This window comes from Heptranchias perlo, chromosome 32 (assembly GCF_035084215.1).
Source record: "Heptranchias perlo isolate sHepPer1 chromosome 32, sHepPer1.hap1, whole genome shotgun sequence".
NCBI lineage: Eukaryota > Metazoa > Chordata > Chondrichthyes > Hexanchiformes > Hexanchidae > Heptranchias > Heptranchias perlo.
The window spans coordinates 9,899,577-9,918,988 of record NC_090356.1 but is presented as its reverse complement, the minus strand read 5'-3'; the positions used below and the strand labels follow the sequence as shown (position 1 = coordinate 9,918,988).

The 19,412-nt window shown below is 40.8% G+C and overlaps 1 protein-coding gene across 10 annotated transcripts in view; it reads left to right on the top strand.

The window, feature by feature from the left end:
* The first annotated feature begins 2,540 nt into the window (after positions 1 to 2,540).
* samd11 (sterile alpha motif domain containing 11) overlaps positions 2,541 to 19,412 on the top strand; it is a 194,513-nt gene continuing 177,641 nt past the window's right edge. The window contains exons 1-2 of one of the 10 annotated variants that reach the window (XM_067970314.1): positions 2,541 to 3,428; positions 5,331 to 5,422. In XM_067970314.1, coding sequence (XP_067826415.1) covers positions 2,783 to 3,428; positions 5,331 to 5,422 — 738 coding nt within the window. In that variant the 5' untranslated portion in view covers positions 2,541 to 2,782. Of the gene's footprint in view, positions 3,429 to 4,004; positions 4,101 to 4,296; positions 4,315 to 4,837; positions 5,218 to 5,330; positions 5,423 to 19,412 lie in introns of those variants that run through there. The other 9 variants (XM_067970315.1, XM_067970317.1, XM_067970318.1 and 6 more) reach the window with 9 other exon arrangements.

Here is a 19,412-nt window from a genome sequence, read left to right as displayed (position 1 = left end):
CGGACTGCAGCGGTTCAAGAAGGCGGCTCACCACCACCTTTTCAAGGGCATCTAGGGATGCACAATGAATGCTGGCCTGGCCAGCAACGCCCACATCCTGAGCATTAATAATATTACCATTGTGCTGAGTAATTTAAACCAGGAATGGCCAATCCCTGGTCTGCACTGGGTTGCCTGGTCTTAGCTGGAGCATCAGTTAGGGTGCTACAATTCATCTCAATTCAGCCAGAGTTCATACCATCTAATGATCCCTGCAGGAAAACATACTGCATAGATGTTAAATGACGATAGAAGCAGATCAGTTGTGCTGTAATCATTGTACAAAGCCCACACATGAAAAGTGGCCACATAGATGAGCCAGTGGAAAGCTGGTCCAAATATAACCGTACCCCAGCATGAGACATTGACTTAAATGAGAGGAGGGAAGGAAATTGGAGGGAAAAAATAATTTGAGTTGTTAGGTAGCTTAGTGAGTTACCACACTATTCACCTGACGAAGGAGAAAGCCTCCGAAAGCTTGTGATTTTCAAATAAAATTGTTGGACTATAACCTGGTGTTGTAAGATTCTGTACACTATTCTAAGTTTCACTCTAGGATTTGGGATTAAATTCAACCTAGACTGATGGGAAGAGAGTGTTCTCTGCCTATTGGCTTTAAGCTCCCTTTGTGAAACGAGTTTGAGCAGTCTCAATCCAATTCCTAGTGGGCACAAATCCACAGCACAAAACTGCCAATGACTGTATTCATTAGCGCTAAAGGTAGCTCGTTGGGAAACAAGAATTTTCAAAGGGGCTCTACGAGACGGGGCAGTGCAAAAGGACTTTATCCCTATATCTGTCTTTGGAATGCTCAATGATGATGTTGGTTGCCAAAAGTGGAAATGTCTTCCTTTACTCAGCACTTGATGAACACAAAGTATTCACCAAAAAAATGTAAAATAAATTTGTCAATATTAGATTTTATTTCACATTTGCGATATAAATGAACCATTGCCATACCACTTTGGTGTGCTGGTGTGTTCCTTCCTATCTCAGACAGGAATAGTGTGTGTTGAGAAAGGAGGTGGGGGGATAAAAGCATTTTTGGCATAAACCAAATACTCAAAGTAAGCCATTTAACACAGAATGAATTCCACACACGAGGGAGACTGAATAACGTGACACTCAAGAGGTACATAGGTGTACTTCACCAAGTAGTAAATTCCATATTCAATAACCCGTTACTGAATATTCTGATTTTTTTGTTGGTTCGCTCCCAATTTTCTTTGCTTCTCTCCTAAGGCATCAACTCCTTACTAGTTCAATGGGTACCCAGCACCCTCTAGTATCTTCCCCAAGTAGCATTATTCATGTGTGCCCAGACAGTGAGTGTTAGCAGGCTATTGGACTGAAGGATGCATCACAGCTGAACATCAAAATGACTTCCACATATGTACAGTTTCAGCAGAAGTCAATGGGTAGCAATGGGAGTGGGAATGCTGGCTGATTTTCCCCTCTTTAAACCAGGAGCATTGACGTCAACTGTATTGAACCTACAAATTCCCAGGCTAAGAGCAGCTGATTCATTCAAAGACTGGAAATTGAACACAGGACCTCCCTTGTTTGTGTGGCTCAACTATTCAGTGAATAAACTAGCTGATCCATGGGGTAAGGTGGGTGATGAGATGGACCTTATTCCATTTACACCACAAATGTTATCCTCAGTTTTGAATTGTGATGAAATTTTTTTGGGAACTAGTTGAAACAGAACTAACTCATAATAAAGATGCCCATTGGTTTCAGAATGGCATGGCCTGTCATTTGTTACTTCAACCTGTCCGCCACAGGTAGATGTTTGATGATGGTGGTGTGGTGAAGGCAGAACAAGTGCAAGTAATCAATCACAAAAAGTACTAACCATGTTACATGTTTTAGTTACTTCAGATAATTAAAGATATTAGCAAATATTGTAATCATACCCTGGACAGTATGCCGTGTTTCTGAATTCAATGGTTAAATACAGCACAATGCTATTTATAAACACCCACTGTCCACCACCTTGGAGTTCAGATGATGACCACCTTAAATTTGGTGGCAATATTTCTTGAAATTAAAAGGAAGCAATAATTTTATTTGATGGAAATGTCTGTCAAAATCAGAGAGGCTTGGAAAATGAGTAGTGGAGGAAATATCCCATAATTAATCGGACAGAAAATGTCACTGTGTCGTCCGTTGCGCACCCCCTCTCCTTGCACTGACAGACTGTGATGTTTAAATGGGCCAAGTTAGCAGCGGCATAGAGGGCAAATCATGTTTCGTCTATGTCTGAACTAAAGCGTGACTCCAGAAAAAAAATGTAGGTTTAAAATAAAATGTATGAAGCAGTCCAGTAGTAATAACTTCCTTTTTCCAAAAAAAAAAGAAATGCGCGTCTATTTAGAAATCTAAGGAGGGAGGTTTTTTTTTAAAAAAAACTTTCACATTTTATGGAAATTATCCAACTTTTAAAAAGTGTGTTTTATCAGAGTGCAGACAGGGATGTACAAGTGTGATCGTCCAAAGAGTTGATGTGCCCCGCAGATCTTGTTAAGGTTCATTGAAAAAAAAGAGAGGGAGTGGGGAAAAAAAAACTTTATCTCGATCAGTGTGGTTAAATCGAATTAAAACCGCTGCCAGTTTCGTTGCTCGCCCGGAAATAAGAAAAGGGTATCAGTAGAAAATGCTCCAGCGAGAAGGTGGGTCGATAGCGGATCAATAAGCATTTTACCAACATAATGTACACGGCGGCGAATACCTTTCCAAGATGTCAGGTACGGAGAGCCAGATTAGACAGACGAGAGAGGTCGGAGTGTTAGACCTAAGTAAAACGGACAAGTCGTGCCTCGTTGAGGGCTGGGGATATCACAGGTCGAAGCTTTTCCTGCATTTTAACGGCTTCTTTAAGAACGACAAACTAGAGAGAGAGCAACTTATCGCCGGCGTGCTCTCCAAAGATAAGGGGCTGTTCATGAGGATGCCAGCGATCAAAAAGGAGAGAGCCGATGGGGAGATGGTCATTCGGGGTCTGCTGGACGGTCTCCCCGAATATCTGGCCCCTCTGAACGCGGCGGCCATCCCGGTGGTGACCCCTCATCATCCGCCTTACGATCACATCTTTGCCCACCACCAGCGCGCCTTCCTGGGGCTCCATGAGACGCGCCACCCGGAGGACCTGATGCTGGAGCGCTTCTCTTCCATCCCCGACTTCCAGCCCATCTTTGACAACGGGGAGCCCTGCATCGAGGTGGAGTGCGGCGAAAACAAAGCCTTGCTCTACATCCACAAGCTGTGCCAAGGTAGCAAAGGACCCTCCATTCGCTACAGGGGCGAGTGGCTGACTCCCAACGAGTTTCAGTTCGTCAGCGGCAGGGAGACCGCCAAGGATTGGAAGCGGAGCATAAGACACAAAGGTGAGTGATTATTTTTTTTTCAAAAAAAAAGGGAGAGTAAAATAAGAGAGAGGGAGAGGCGAGGGGTAGAGATCATTGCGTTTATCAATGGAGGGGGGAATTAAATGTGATTATTGCACACTCGGAGACCGTTCGCATCTAATGTCTGGTTGAGAAAGTTCCATGCGTAAAAGTTGGATAAACTGGACCCCGTTTGGGCAAACTGAACAAATGGATAGTCATTTTTCCACCAATGTCCTGTGGTAATTAACTAGTGCAAGCCAACAAATGACCAGGAAGTGATAACAAGTACAATTAGCGCGGCTGTAGTAAAGGCAATTTTTTTTTTAAGGAAATGCAAGCAAGTGTTACTGCAGTATTTTTTTTTCTTGTTTTATTTGTTTGCAACGGTTTGTGAAGTTAAGAGAGAAAGGCGAACCAGGAAGTGAGATCCTCTTGTCCGCAGTGTTACTTTGCCCTGGAGTCTGCTCGCTGTCTGTATCCCAGACTCAACTGACAGGATGCTCGCGGTTCAGCAGAAATGAAAAGAACCAATTTGGGGGTGGGGGGGTGCACATTTTTTTTTTTTGTCGCTATGCTTGTGAATGATTTAAAAGTTTAAAGGAAATCAGGAAGTGGGGAAGCTCAACCGTGAAATGCAATGATCTCGCTCTGCTTGTAGAATCGATTAACGTGAGTTGATCAGAAATGAAACGGACTGTTAAGAGGGAGGGAGGGAGTGGGGTTGGGTGCCTTTTGGCTGTGTTTGTGAGGAATGATTTAAAGATTGAGTAAGCCAGGAAGTGGTAAGAAAGGGCATGAAATGCAATCAGATTGTACAGAGTGTTAGTTTTGCCTATCACAGAATGACCAACATGATACTGTGAATCGATCAGTTGGAGAATTGGTAACTATGGATTTGATATTTGCGTTTCCTTTTTTGGGGGGGAGGGGTGAAAGAGGGCCGTGTGTTCTGACTGCTTTTGAAGAAGCAAGGCGGTAAGCAACATTGTGGAATGTAACTAGATGTCCGTTCGTACTGTGCCTGCCACAGAATCACTGGCGTGAAGTATTTGTGTTGTGATCCTGATGGGAATGACATTGGGGTGCCCACGTGCTGCCGCTGAAACTGACGAGGGCTGAGTGAGTTGCCGCTGGCGACTGTCTGGCTCTGGCAGTGTTAGTTTCTCTAGCAGTCTGTGGCTCCCTGGCTCTGGCAGTTTCTCTCGCAGTTTGTGGCTCCCTGGCTCTGGCAGTTTCTCTAGCAGTCTGTGGCTGTCTGGCTCTGGTAGTGTTAGTCTCCCTAGCAGTCTGTGGCACTCTGGCTCTGACAGTGTTAGTCTCTCTAGCAGTGTCTGGCTCCGGGAGTATCTGCTTCTGGCAGTGTTAATTGTCTGCTGCAGTGTCTGGCTCTGACAGTGTTACTTTCTCCAGCAGTCTGTGGCTCTGACAGTGTTAGCCTCTCTAGCAGTGTCTGGCTCTGAGAGTATCTGCTTCTGGCAGTGTTTAGAGTCTGACTCTGGGCAGTTTTTTTTTTGGTTCTCCAACAGTGTGCGACTACGGCTCTCTCCAAACAACATTCATGCCAGCGCCATTGTTACAAATAAGAAAACTGCCGCACTTCCTCAGAGTTGCGTCGCTTTAATGTAAACCCGCAATTTTCTGCTCATGTGGCGGAGCAAAGATGAAAGCAGCGGAAGGGAAGTGCATTTCCCGGTATTTTTAAGGTGTCCTATCGTGTTGCTGCGGTTCTTGCGATTGCTGTAACTAATTAAACGTCTACTTAAGGAGGACCGTGAATATTTGAGAGGTGAATTGATAAAGATATTTTACATGTTACCACACCCACACAAAGTTTACGTTGCGCAACAGTGCGATCTCAGGTGATTTTTTTGGTAATATTTCATTTTATTTTTAATGCAGGGAAAAGTTTGAAGACGCTTATGTCAAAAGGAGTCTTGCAGGTACATCCTCCAATCTGTGACTGCCCTGGGTGTCGAATTTCGTCTCCAGTGGTAAGATTGTTGTTAAAAAAAAATGCATTTTAAGTCTCCGTGGCTTTGTTGTGGAAATAGGCAATGCCATTTTAACCAGCTCTGAGCCAAATGAAATGCCTGCACCCGGGGAGGGTGACTACACGGAGAATGTATTCAGAAAATTAAATAACTGTTTCCAGAGATCCATTCTGCAAATTTTAGCAATTAAAAATCAATTTATAATCTGGCTGGTCGCGATATAGGACAATGAGTAACTGCAATTATTTTAGTTAAATAATGGTGCTATGTATTAGGGAGATGTAATGGGTAAATGTTTCTGTAATAGATGTCAGTGCAGGTTTTCAAAGGTTGTAACTTTAAACTGTTTTTAAAAAACACACAGGAGTCCTGTGGTTAACGTTTCAACGATTAACTTTCTTTTTCTGACTTGATGCATTGTGGATGATAAATAAATCTTATCAGCCTCCCACGTTCTTCCTGTCAATCACATTAGTCTTTTTTTCACTTTTTCTGGGCTGGGGGGGTCGAGGTCATTTATCGGTAAGGCCTCAGGTTCGATCCCTGTTCGATCCCTGTGGCCTTTTTAAGAAAGTTTGGCAACACAAAATAGCAAGTATTTTTTTTTCCTCTCTCTCTTCCTGACCGTCTGTTGAAGTTCAGACTGAATGCCTGGTTGAGTTAGGATTGATTAAACTAAGTTAGGTATCCTTTTGAAATAAATTCCTACATGAAAACGCCGTTTTTAAATAATCAGAACAACAAATCGCTGAGTTTATGTCAGCTAATTGAGATGGGATGATGGGTAATTTTTTCAAACTATTCCCTTGCAGGTTGCACCCTACAGATATTTGGCACACAAACTGGGAAATTCGAGTCCATGTGTTTTCCTTAATTCAATGAGCTGCTATTTCTGAATGACCCGTTCTGATAAAATACTTAGTGGTTCAATAATCATTGCAACGATGACCCCCACAGTTTAACACTCGTTGGGTTTTAATTTGCAGTTTATCTGCATAATGCTGTGTAACATATGATGGGGCATCTCCAATGCATTCTATTAAGGCAAGACCACTGGTTATTTGTGAAATAATAATTCTGTTGAGGGAGGAGAGGAGAGCGCAGACATTGGTTACTGTGCAGCAGAAGAACTTTAGAGGCCAATGTTGGTGGTTGGAACATTTTAGTAAAAAATAGTCATTGCAGTCGAGTTAAAGAGACAGTTTCCTGATTGCAAGTCCGGAGAAACTGGAAACACCTGCCCAAATTAAATGTGGCCACAAACCAATAATCCTGGTTTCCCAAATGAAACTGCCATTGAAGAACTTTTCCATTTTGTAAATTGGAACCAACTGGAATGTGTGTTTTCTTTAAACTATTGGGCAGTATGAAACGTAGTGTGTAGATATGTGTAACTGAGTGGTATTACATTACCCTTGTGGAAATGAGGATGCCCTTTTGTTAGGATATGTAAAGTACATGAGCACACAATTAAAGCCATACAATATTGCCTTTACAGGATCATTCAAGATCTTACAACACGCACTGTAGGAAAGCCAACTGTGCATGCTTGATGATGACATTGAGAGTGAGGCGCCCTCCTACTTGGGGGTTAGGCGGGGGGGGGGGTGTTGGGGATTGGTGGCTCACCCTACTTGACTTTTATGGGCTTTAGAGTCTCCAGTTATAACACCACTTCATGTTCAAAATGCACCCATGACCATTTGGTACCAACATGAAGGTGCTAGTATTAGTGCACTCCATGACTCTCTTTGGTAACAAAGTACGCCTTACAAAAAAATCATAATATTGAGATGTCTTATTTTCATTGTTTATGAAAAGTCTACTGTAAAACACCTTTTAGTTTGTTTCATGATATCCATCAGAATGGCACATAACTAAAACTAGAAGAATTTCAAAAAACCTGAGTTGGCATTTCTGAAGGTTTTTTGGAGTTGATGGAGATAGTGTGAAGATTTGTTTTTCGGTGAACTCTTAACGTACAGCTTATGTGGCATATTCACTGCTTAACCTTATTACCAGGCATTATCAGCTAATATAATTCTACTGCAATTGATTTTTATTACTGAGAATGTAGCTAAATATTGTATAGACATGTTTCACATCACAGAAGTACTGTGTGCGCATTCTGTGATCATATCTATTTGAAAAGTCCATTTTCTTCTGGCAGTCTGTAAGGACACAACTGTATTTTGTACGGTGGAGTGGGCCATTCCAATGTAGTGAGTGTGTAAAATTATTACAGCTTCTGTCTTGAGGGCCTTTTTCTACTATCCCTTTCTGCTTTATCCTTTTTTGTCTCCGTTCTACCTCTTCCTTCAGATAGTTAGTGCCTGTCCAACTCTCACTTTTTTCTGTGTCAGTGTTGCACATCACAGCGAAGGAAAAAAACTGGTGCCAACAGGTCTTACCATAACTATAGATAAAAGTGGGCATTTGTGTAGCACTGTGGCCACACAAAGTGGCTGGAGCTAGCAGGAAAGCTCTGGTAGTGTGGTTGCACATTTGGCTATTTCTTTACTCAGTATCTGCAGTCAACATTCATGCACAAAGTGAACATTATGAATTGCAATCCCTAGTAACAGTTATTCCAGTAAAATTTTCTTTGTGGCTGTGAAGTACAGTTACAACATAGGAACAGGAATAGGCCATTCAGCATTCAAGGCTGCGCCGCCGTTTAATTAGATCATTTACCCGCCTTAGCTCCATATCCCTTGATACCCATAACTAACAAAAATAACATTAAGAATATTGCTGTAAATTGAAATATAGAGAGATGGTAAGACTGCATGAATGGGAAAAGGCCATTCAACCAAGTCTAGTTTGTTCCATTATCCAGACCCTTTTCAGGACTCTGCCTGACTGTCATTTTCATTCGCCAAGCTGGAATTCCTAAACTCTTGATATAGGAGAGAAAAGATCTATTTACAGTGTTTATTGTTGGATTTAATAATCACTAGACAGCCAGTCTATTCCATCCATAAATATCTTTCCTGTACCTAATACCTGAAGCACACTACATCAATTGTTTGTGATGAACCTTTATTCTGTTGCATTGACAATCTCTAGTGCATGCCATTTCTTCCATAGATGCACAAGTAACTGTGATGCCCTGCTTCTGTTAACCATTTTAGTGGTGACTTACAAAGGCCTGTGTACAAGATTTCGAAGCATTGTGATGATGCATTGCACTACTGGGGAGTCAATCATGGTCAGAAATTTGCAATTTCATAGAAGATCTATAACAAGTGTGGGAGGTGGGGAAACAGAAGGAGAAAAAGATCATTGTATCCAAGGGTAGTTTATTTCACTACAACAGAAGTTATGCATTTTCAAAATCTGTTTTCATTTTGTTATTAATGGGAAGTTATTCCAATATATTACATGACAACTTCAATCCTATATCTTTTTAATGATTTTGGAAATTACCATTTTGCTTGCCAAATTCCATTTTTAAAAAGTGAGGACCAGTACAATCCATTTGGCTGGTCTCAATGATGCAACACACTCTCTACAGAAGAGCATGTACAGTTGGATACCAGGTGGTTTGGGCAGGCAATATCTTCTATAGATTTTGCCTCATTCAAATAGTCAGCACTAATTTAGTACCAATGCTCAACTATTACCGATGTTCCTATGAATGTATTTGATAAATCAAAAATGTGATTACCGAAGTGTCGTGTTGTGGTAGATCAATAGTTTATCATATCTCACTTGGTGGACTGACCAAAATTTCCCAGCTAGCCCAAGGCAAAATGTTACCAGGAAATTCTATCAAGTTACCAACAATGTAGTGTCTAAAAATGAGTAATCAATTAGTTAAACACTTTTGTTTTCCTTTCCCATCATTGGGTTATCGCACTCATGAATCCAACAACCTTTAAAAGGTATTGTTAAATCTAATTAGATAACAATTATAGTTTCAATCCCAAAGTATCTAAATGTAGTTTTAAAAAGAAGAATGACGCTGAGACTGTATTCTGAAATTGGTCATTACACTTTTAAGTCACATTTACATTTGTGAGGAGGTGATACATATATGTGTAAACCAGTGTTTCACTGGTACTCATGGATGTTGTTGGGCCCCACCAGATGACCCAGTGAGGTTTTCAAACAAGACGAAGTTCAAACTGTAAATGGTTATGTGCGTATATGCACATTAACACTGCTTACATGTGATATACGGACAAGGCATGTCATGTGAGCAAACTCAAATCAAATTGCCATGGTGGGTCCCATTAGATAAAATTCTGGTTTATGGCAACAATAAAATAAAGCTAATGAGAATATAATGTTACCTCAGAGTAAAACAAAAGCAAAAAAGGATGCCTAATAACTGTGGGTGGTGTCGTCAGATGTTTTAATTGAGGTGTAGTGAACAGTTATGTAGAGTTTCTAAAGTTGAATGGACTCAGTGGACATTCCTAAATGTATATCCTATAATACCATAAAAAGATTGTTTATCTCTATAATGCCTTTGGAAATTAGCCCTTTTTTTTGCATCATTTGCATTTATTTATTCTGAGTTACACCAAAAATGCTTGGATGAAAAGAGAATCTATATTTCAGAAGTACATAGACTGTACAGCACAGAAACAGACCATTCGGCCCAACAAGTCCATGCTGGTGTTTACGCTCCACACGAGCCTCCTCCCACCCTTTTTCATCTAACCCTATCAACATATCCCTCGATTCCTTTCTCCCTCATGTGTTTATCTAGCTTCCCCATAAATGCATCAATGCTAGTCACCTCAACTACTCCCTGTTCTACATTCTAACCACTCTCTGGGTAAAGAAATTTCTTCTGAATTCCCTATTGGATTTATTAAAGACTATCTTAAATTTATGGCCCCTAGTTCTGGTCTCCCCTGCAAGTGGAAACATCTTCTTTATGTCTACCCTAACAAACCCTTTCATCCAAGTAGAAAACTTGGATCTATCCATACTATTTTCCATGCAGTTTTTTTTTATTTGTTCATGGGATGTGGGCGTCGCTGGCAAGGTCAGCATTTGTTGCCCTTCCCTAATTGCCCTTGAGAAGGTGGTGTTGAGCTGCCTTCTTGAACCGCTGTAGTCCGTGTGGTGAAGGTTCTCCCACAGTGCTGCTAGGTAGGGAGTTCCAGGATTTTGACCCAATGACGATGAAGGAACAGCGATATATTTCCAAGTCGGGATGGTGTGTGACTTGGAGGGGAATGTGCAGGTGGTGTTGTTCCCATGTGCCTGCTGCCCTTCTCCTTCTAGGTGATAGAGGTTGCAGGTTTGGGAGGTGCTGTTGAAGGAGCCTTGGCAAGTTGCTGCAGTGCATCCTGTAGATAGTACACACTATAGCCACGGTGTGCCGGTGGTGAAGGGAGTGAATGTTTAGGGTGGCAGATGTGGTGCCAATCAAGTGGGCTGCTTTGTCCTGGATGGTGGTGTTGAAGCTGCACTCATCCAAGCAAGTGGAGAGTATTCCATCACACTCCTGACTTGTGCCTTGTAGATGGCAGGGAATGGCTTTGAGGAGTCAGGAGGTGAGTCACTTGCCGCAGAATACCCAGCCTCTGACCTGCTGTTGTAGCCACAGTATTTATGTGGCTGGTCCAATTAAGTTTCTGGTCAATGGTGACCCCCAGGATGTTGGTGTGGGATTCGGTGATGGTAATGCCGTTGAATGTCAAAGGGAGGTGCTTAGACTGTCTTGTTGGAGATGGGCATTGGCTGGCACGAATATTACTTGCCACTTATCAGCCCAAGCTGTTGTTGACTTGATATTTCTGTCCAATTTGATAGCTGCGCACACACATACATACACACAATTATAAATGCCCATTATCCTTTTTTTTCAGTAAGTCACTTATTGGACAAAAAGTTGGCTAGAAACTAATTGGACCCAACCTCTTCAACCAGGTGTAAAAATCCAGTTTTCTGCACAGTTAATATCTGGATGTTCAGTCAAGTGGAACCAAATATCATTGAGATAAATGTTCAAATCAAAATCTTGACAATTAATGCCTGCTGCCAGGGGATGGTATTACTGTTGGTAAATGGAAAAGCCTTTGTGCATTTGTTAGTATTGTTATGGTTCAGGCTTATTCCAAACATTTATTGCTGGAAACACAAGTTAAAATGAATTTCCACAAGTTGGCTGAGTCTCCTTTGAACCAAAACCTGTACTTTTATGCTTGTTATGAATGGGAGAATATGCCACAGGACTAATAATTACCAGTGAATTATGATATAAAGCACGGGAGACAATGTGGGATGCCCAGCACAGTGTTCCATTTGCTCTGAAAGGTGGCAAACACCACACTGGGAGACCATTGTGTTCAGGCTAAAACTAATGGCTAGATTTTCTGGAATCGAAATCTGGAATTCTCATCCCCCAAAAGGCACTGGATGCTGGGAGAAATGGAGCTTTCAAGACTGATTTCTGTTAGGTAAACTTAAGGGATATGGGGTGAAGGTGGATAAATGGAGTTGTGATCAGCCATGATCTAATTGAATGGCAGAACAGCCACGAGGGGCTGAATGGCTTACTCCTGTTCCTATTTTCCCTTGATGGTTTAGTCTTTGCCAATAATAGAATGTCAATTTTCCTTTAATCTGCAAACTTGAATATATTCATATTTCAAAGAAATAATGGCCGAACAAACTTGACATAATTTCTGTATACAGCACAGACAGTTTGTCAAAGTGGCTTCCCCCGTCATAGGGAAAAGGAATCTTTTTTGAGCTTCTGGGTATATGAAGCCAAATTGTAAACTCAAATTTACTGTCTATCTAAAGTCCTGCATTTAAAACAAAAACTGATATGTTCCCGATTTGGCACAGGATGGAAACTCTGCTTCATTCACAGTCGTTAGGTCTGTTTGGTGGCTGTGGTTTGCAGTGAATGGGAGGAGAAACTCTTCTTTATCAAGGCTTGGCCATGGAAGTATTAGTGGGTCCCACCACAAGCTATAATTATGATTTAACGCGCAGTGAAACGCCCTTTGGAGGATACACAGCGCCTCGTACTATCGTATGTGAGGACTTTGTGCCTAAATGCAGCGTTAATTTAAAATAAATACAACTCCATGTTAGTTGTCGCTTGCCCTTTTAAGCCTTCTTGGTGGCTGCGGGTTACTGGTACTGCAGGGAGACGAGAGGCGAGACGTTTTCTGCAGCTGTGAGCTGCAGCTCCTCCGCACAGGAAACCAGTGGTCAGGGCTTTCCAGGGCGCCGCCGTCTATACGCGGCGGCTGGTCAAATGTGTGGCGCATTCCTTATCGCTAAATCGGCAGTAAACTTCTCCCTCACACACACACACGAAGATAAGTCAGACCAGACCTGGAGTTCACTGAAAGAAAAAGACCTTTGTTTGTAAAAGAACGTGTTCAGAGACATGGAAATTTCCTTTGCCCGCTCTCTTTCATTTTACCCATACAATTAAAAGAAGCGAAAACCAGCGATCTGCTTTATATTATCGTTAGTTATGCGCCACTTGCACTAACAAACTGTGTCTGGCGGACTCATTAAGAAAACAGAAAACATGAATTAATAAACTGAATGGTGGATATACGCGTATGGCCGTCTTTCTATACAAAAATCGATGTTAAGAAAAAACAAGGATAACCTCGAATACATTTTTAGCACCCGAGTCTGTTTTAAAACTCCCAACTTCTTTACGTTTAATTATAGCGACGTGTTTGTTCAGTAATTCACGTCTAAATATACAAATTTTGGCCTTTAATTTTACATTGGCTTCGAATTAACTATTAGATGATCCTGCTGGGAGAATGGACAGTGCAGCTTGCAACTTTAAAGCTAATCATTTTCTGAGTAACTTTAAAAGCCCACGCGTTCCCTGCCCTGGACTTCGATTCTGACATTGTACCAGCCGCACCCCCCCCCAGAGAAATGTGTTTCCTCTCCGCTGGTGTTTTTTTTAAAAAAGAAGAAACCTGGAGGTTGGCGGAAATTACTCGCCGTTTCGGGATGTAAATAATGGTCTCCCTGAGTTCCAGCTGTTAGACTTTACTTAATACATTTCTACAGACGTGCGAGGGTGGGGGGAAACGCCCTCACAAGGCACAATGATTGGAATCAACGCGTTCGCCATAAATAAAAATGTAGTTTCTACAGCGCTGCTGTACAGTTTCACGTCCAGCATCGAGTCGGGGTACTCTCTGGACCCTCTTTTTTAATATAAAAAATGTATTTTAAAACGGTGGGAATTTCATTTGCACATTAATGACCAAACTTTTATTCTTTACATTTTTAAATCGGCCCGGACGTTTGGGCATTTAGGTCAAAGAAACCTACCAGGTTGAACAAAAATTCACTGTTTACCAACCCTGTCCAAAGATTTTATTCAGTTATAATTTTAATTTACGTCCCCAAGGTTATCCAATATAGAAATCTATCACTTTTCACGAAGTTAGTTAAAACAGTTATTGAACCCAAGTTGGCTTCAACTATTTCCACAATTTCCAACTACACCAACACAATTTCCTTGCCCGATGGCCTTAGAGGAAAGTTCTGTTCGAGAAACTGCCTTCTAAAAAAAAAATTCCACTGCAATATGTAATGTTCCTTTTAAGATAGATTTCAAGCTTAAGAGGTTCTGCTCCGAACGTGATTTATAGCAATCAGCCTGGGTGTGCAGTAATCACAAAAGGATGCTGCGATAAAGTGGTACTCTGGTCTCCAGGAGTCTGTGTTGCTTAGCAACCGAAGACAGAGCTTGGGAGCTGAGAAAAGCTGTCAATCCTCACTCCAGCGTGCTTCAGAACTAATGAGCACTGCTTATTAAGAATTAGTTGATCTCGAAATGATTAGAAAACCGAACTGGGTAATTTGATGCAGGGGAAAATCGTGCAAATGCAGGGAGTCATGAATGTCTGTGGAGAATTGATGAAACACTGGGATATGTTCAGCAGTTGCCAATATTTGGGCCCCAAGGATAAGATCCAGAAAACGCTGTGTGCCAATGTGATAGACAGGGTATTTTTTACCAGGTAATTTGAAGGTATGGGGCTGCAGACTGTTCTGTGTGATCTCAATTTGCCTTGAAGAGGGGGAGGGGAACCCAATAACTCAAAGCAGTTTAAACTACAAGAGACAGATTCTTCTCCTGATCCAGAACAACCTTGGGTTACACATCAGCACACTAGGAGGGAAGATTATTTTATATAGACTTCAAAGAGGAGCTCCTTTTTTGTTGTTGCAAAGCCTAATTCTAAAAATGGCACAAATATTAAAGGAAGGATACAATGGCCCCTTTGTTGGCCGACGGAGGTCTCATTTGACAAGGATCAAATATCAATCCTGCCCTGCATGTTATATATTTCTTAAAGTATTAATCTTAATGCTTCAAAACTTGGGAGACATTTTAAATCAAAACAGTCAAAGCAGGTGACTTTTTTTTTTTGCAGGTTCACTGCCATTTCAGATAGAGACTTGAAGATTTCCACAAAACTTTCTAAATAATAGGCAATTTAGGTAAGAATATCTTGAAGACTCCAAAACGGGAGAGATTAACCAGAGAGCAAGAGGTCTCAACAAAACAATGTTACATGTACTGAAATTCCCTACTGAGGCAGTGGGCTGGATAAATAAACAAAGTACTTTTGAACCAAGAGTTTTTATATCCAGAGTTGGTAAAAAGGATTTAATTTACAAAGTCACCTTGATGGATACAGACCAATCAAAAACTATCCCTTTAATTGGCGATGCACTTTATAAAATTGCACTTTAATTTATCAGTACTTGTAAAAAGCAAATTATGTAGAATTTATAATTCTGAATATAATCTTGCAACAGAGAATGAATGCACTTTTACAGAAGTGTGACAGTATGTTAGCTATGATTAGATTATGCAGAAGTTTAAAAGTTTTAAATTGACCTCTACACAATTTTAACCAGTTCAGAAACATTTACAAAATCCAGCCAAGTCCCTAAAACGGGAAAGCAGCTGGTTAATTTTGCTGGTTACTGAAATATGGTTTTAATTTAAAAGTAACTTGCATTTGTAAAGCATTCCCTCAGCACTGGACTGGAGTGTTAGCACAGATTGTGTGTTCAAACTCTGGATTGGTCCTTGAACCCATAACCTTTCAAGGTGAGAGTGTTACCAGCTGAGCCAAACTGACACTTAGAAAATCACCAGTATATTACAATCATCAGTAAATGTTTCTACTCCAGTATAAAACTGATTTAAAATAGAGCTGGTCTAAACTAAAGAAGGTGTTGATCTCATTAACAGTTACGCTAGACAAAAAGGCCTGTGAAATACTATAATTTCAGAAGGAGCATAGTTTAATAGATAGGTTGCATTACCAGTTCTGCCCCTTATACCAAAAGGTTGGACTAAGCAATCTTGGCAAGCTGATATTGATACATATGCCATTTTACAGGCTAGTTTTGAACTACTTAGTAGAAAGATGAAAAGCAATTCTTGGCAGTTGTACGGAAAATAAGAATATTAACCTTATTTTTAATCAATACAATTAAAAATTCTTATAGAAAACCAGTTATATGAAATCATTAATAAGACATTCATTAATAGTTCATTAATAGTTCATAATTCATTCGAGACACACGACAATGCAAAATCGTCAAGCAGAAATTGATAGCCAAGTTCCGCACCCATGAGGACGGCCTCAACCGGGATCTTGGGTTCATGTCACGCTACACGTTACCCCACCAGCGAACAAATGTTATCTTTTTAATATAACGGGTCAGTTGCTGTCTTTTCTATGTTTCTACCTCTCTATCTCTGTTTTTTTTTTGTTTGTTGTTTTTTTTGGTGATTTGTATATTCTGAGAACTTGCAGGTAACACCTGTCTGTCTGCACACTGATTGCCTTGGCAACGGGCAGTTGAAAAAACTGTCTGTACTCACCAAGCATTGTTCTGTGAATTATAAATGCGATTTCATTTCGAGGATTTCATTTCCACATCGTTCACCTGAGGAAGGAGGTAGCCTCCGAAAGCTTGTGAATTTAAAATAAAATTGCTGGACTATAACTTGGTGTTGTAAAATTGTTTACAATTCATTAATAAGAGCCTCTTCATAACAGGGTATTTGCTTTAATAGAATAGGAAACGCTGTTAAGTAAATGAACAGAAAAGTTTCGGTCTCCTTAAGGAAACGCAGTAATTAGATTTATGATGGGGAGGGGGGTGGGAGAGGAGGAGGATTAGAATGGCGCTAGGACCCAGTGGGAGTCAGTAATGCCGTGCTTGGATTAACCCCCGCCCCTGCCAGGGTGAACTAAAGCACTTTTCATCAGAGCGGGGGCAGTGTTTACTCTGTGTGGGCTAAGGTAATGAATAGCGGCGCTAGGCGTCAGATGCCACTGCGGTTTATTTTCCCCAGATAAAAGGTCCGACCATCCCCCATCTCAACACCTGATTGCCATTTTTGTCAACATCCCTTGTATATATGGGGCTGCTCTCAATTTACCTTTTAGCTGCCCGACTCCCGAGGCTGGTTGTCTCTCCCACTTCAATAACTGGGCTGTTTCTCTTCCTTTGTGTGTGTATGTGTGTGTTCCCAAGGTTTCACCTCTTAAACAAATAATTTCTACCTCCCTGCAACGTTTGCTGTTAACGATCGTGCAGGAATGGTCAATACGAGGTAACGATTGAGGGAATGCTTAATGTGTGATGGGAGTCGATTATTTAACTCTTTGCTGCTCGCAACTTTCAAACCACACGCTTCTCAGAAGCCTTGGGTGACTAGCACTTGGAGAAGATAAACGGAGATACATTTATAATCTGGCATTGCAGTCAATATTACTTTTATGAGCTTGAATGTTTTAAGCTGCATTATCCTTTTGAAGCCAACCAGCGATTTTCTGTCAATACTTGCTTTAAAAGAAGGCACTAGTAGGGACAGATCTTTAGTTGGCCAAGATTTAAATCGTAAAACTGACAAGAATGAAAGATTTGATACTCCATCTTTAACTCACAGTAAAGCAGTTAGGTAGACGTGTGCCTTCTAATTAAAATGTGTCTCACTACTGAATAATGTGTTCATTTTCCATTGATTAAAGCAACTCGTAGGTACAATGATCAGTGGTGTTCAGTGCTCTCCCTTCCTCTGCTACCACCTTTTCCTCTCCATACTTCTGCAACCATGCAGTTAATCGTTCGTCCCTGGAACTGTCTGTCCTCAAAATTACCTGTTGATGAGTTCATCCACCTTTTGACCCACTGCAGTTAAAGCAACATTAATAGGCAGACGGCTGCAGGCACCCGTTAACAATAGGTAGGTTCTCGGATGGAAGCCAGTTTGCTGTATAAATAAAACTTTCACTAGGAAAACCATTGCTGCATGACGCGGACCAACCGAAAATTGCAATGTTTTGTTTTACAAGGCTAAACCAGATAAGGAACAATAAAATAAAAATGTAGAACTCAAATATTCTTCTCACCCTCTATAATATTTTTAATCTGGCCAATATTTATCCCTCTAACCAACATCATTAAAACAAATTACCTGGTCATTATCTCAGTGCTGTTTGCGGGACAGTGCTGTTTGTGGGACCTTGCTGTGGGCAAATTGGCTGTGCATTTCCCTACATTACAACAGTGATTATACTTCATAACAACTTAATTGGCTGTAAAGCACTTTGAGATATCCTGAGGTTATGGAAGGTACTATATAAATGCAAGTTCTTTCTTTCTAATCCTCTTCAAATAATCCCTGAGTGATTATTTGTGCATTTATCTCATTGCTGTTTGCGGGACCTTGCTGTGTGCAAATTGGTGGTCGAGTTTCATACATTACAACAGTGACTACTACTACAAAAAAGTATTTCATCTGCTGTGAAAGGCTTTGGGATGTCCTGAGGTTGTGAAAGGCATCTGGACTTGAAGGGTGAAGTTACGAGAAGAGATTACACAAATTGGGGTTGTATTCTCTAGAGTTTAGAAGGTTAAGGGGTGATCTGATCGAAGTTTATAAGATATTAAGGGGAACAGATAGGATGGATAGAGAGAAATTATTTCCGCTGGTTGGGGATTCTAGGACTAGGGTGCACGGTCTAAAAATTAGAGCCAGACCTTTCAAGAGTGAGATTAGAAAACACTTTGACACACAAAGGGTGGTAGAAGTTTGGAACTCTCTTCTGCAAATGGCAATTGATGCTAGCTCAATTGCTAAATTTAAATCTGAGATGGTTGGCAAAAAGCTATCTAAGGGTATTAAGGGATATGGGCCAAAGGCAGGTATACGAGTTAGATCACAGATCAGCCATGATCTTATCAAATGGCAGAGCAGGCTCGAGGGGCTGAATGGCTCCTGTTCCTATATTAAAACAAGATCTTTCTTTCTTCTTTGTTAGGTTTTCAAAACTCCTCCAAATAGGATTGTCTTTTGAAGAAGTGTAATGTTGAATGTGATATAACTGGGAACCCACTATGCAGCATGACAGGTGTCTAGTTGTAAAAGTAAAATAATAATAAATCAAAACTTGTATAGTTTTCAGACTTAGTGAAAATGTGTCACTGGGATAGCCATCAAAGGATATGTTACTGGAATTCTCTCACTAAACCTCTCTGCCTCCCCACCTCTCCTCCTTTAAGACGTGTCTTAAAACCTACCTCTTTGACCAAGCTTTTAGCCACCTGCCCTAATACCTTCTTATGTGGCTTGGTGTCAAATTTTGTTTGATAACGCTCCTGTGAAGTGTCTTGGAATGTTTCACTACATTAAAGGCGCTATATAAATGCAAGTTGTTGGAATTATGGCTTCAAAGGTATAAGGTAAACATGAGGCAGTGAGACTATGTATTTTGTGAGGGTGGGATTAGAATCATCAATGTTGAGAGAACCATGTGAATACATGGAACCTGCAAATTAAAATAGAGAGAAATGCCCAACACATTTATAATTTCTAGTATTGGTTTGTTAATCTGGATTTTATTGCTCCATTCGGTTTCGTCACATCTTTCCACATTGGTATTACTTTCTGGATAAAAGTGATTTTCTTCATTTCTTATTCTTCAGATACAAT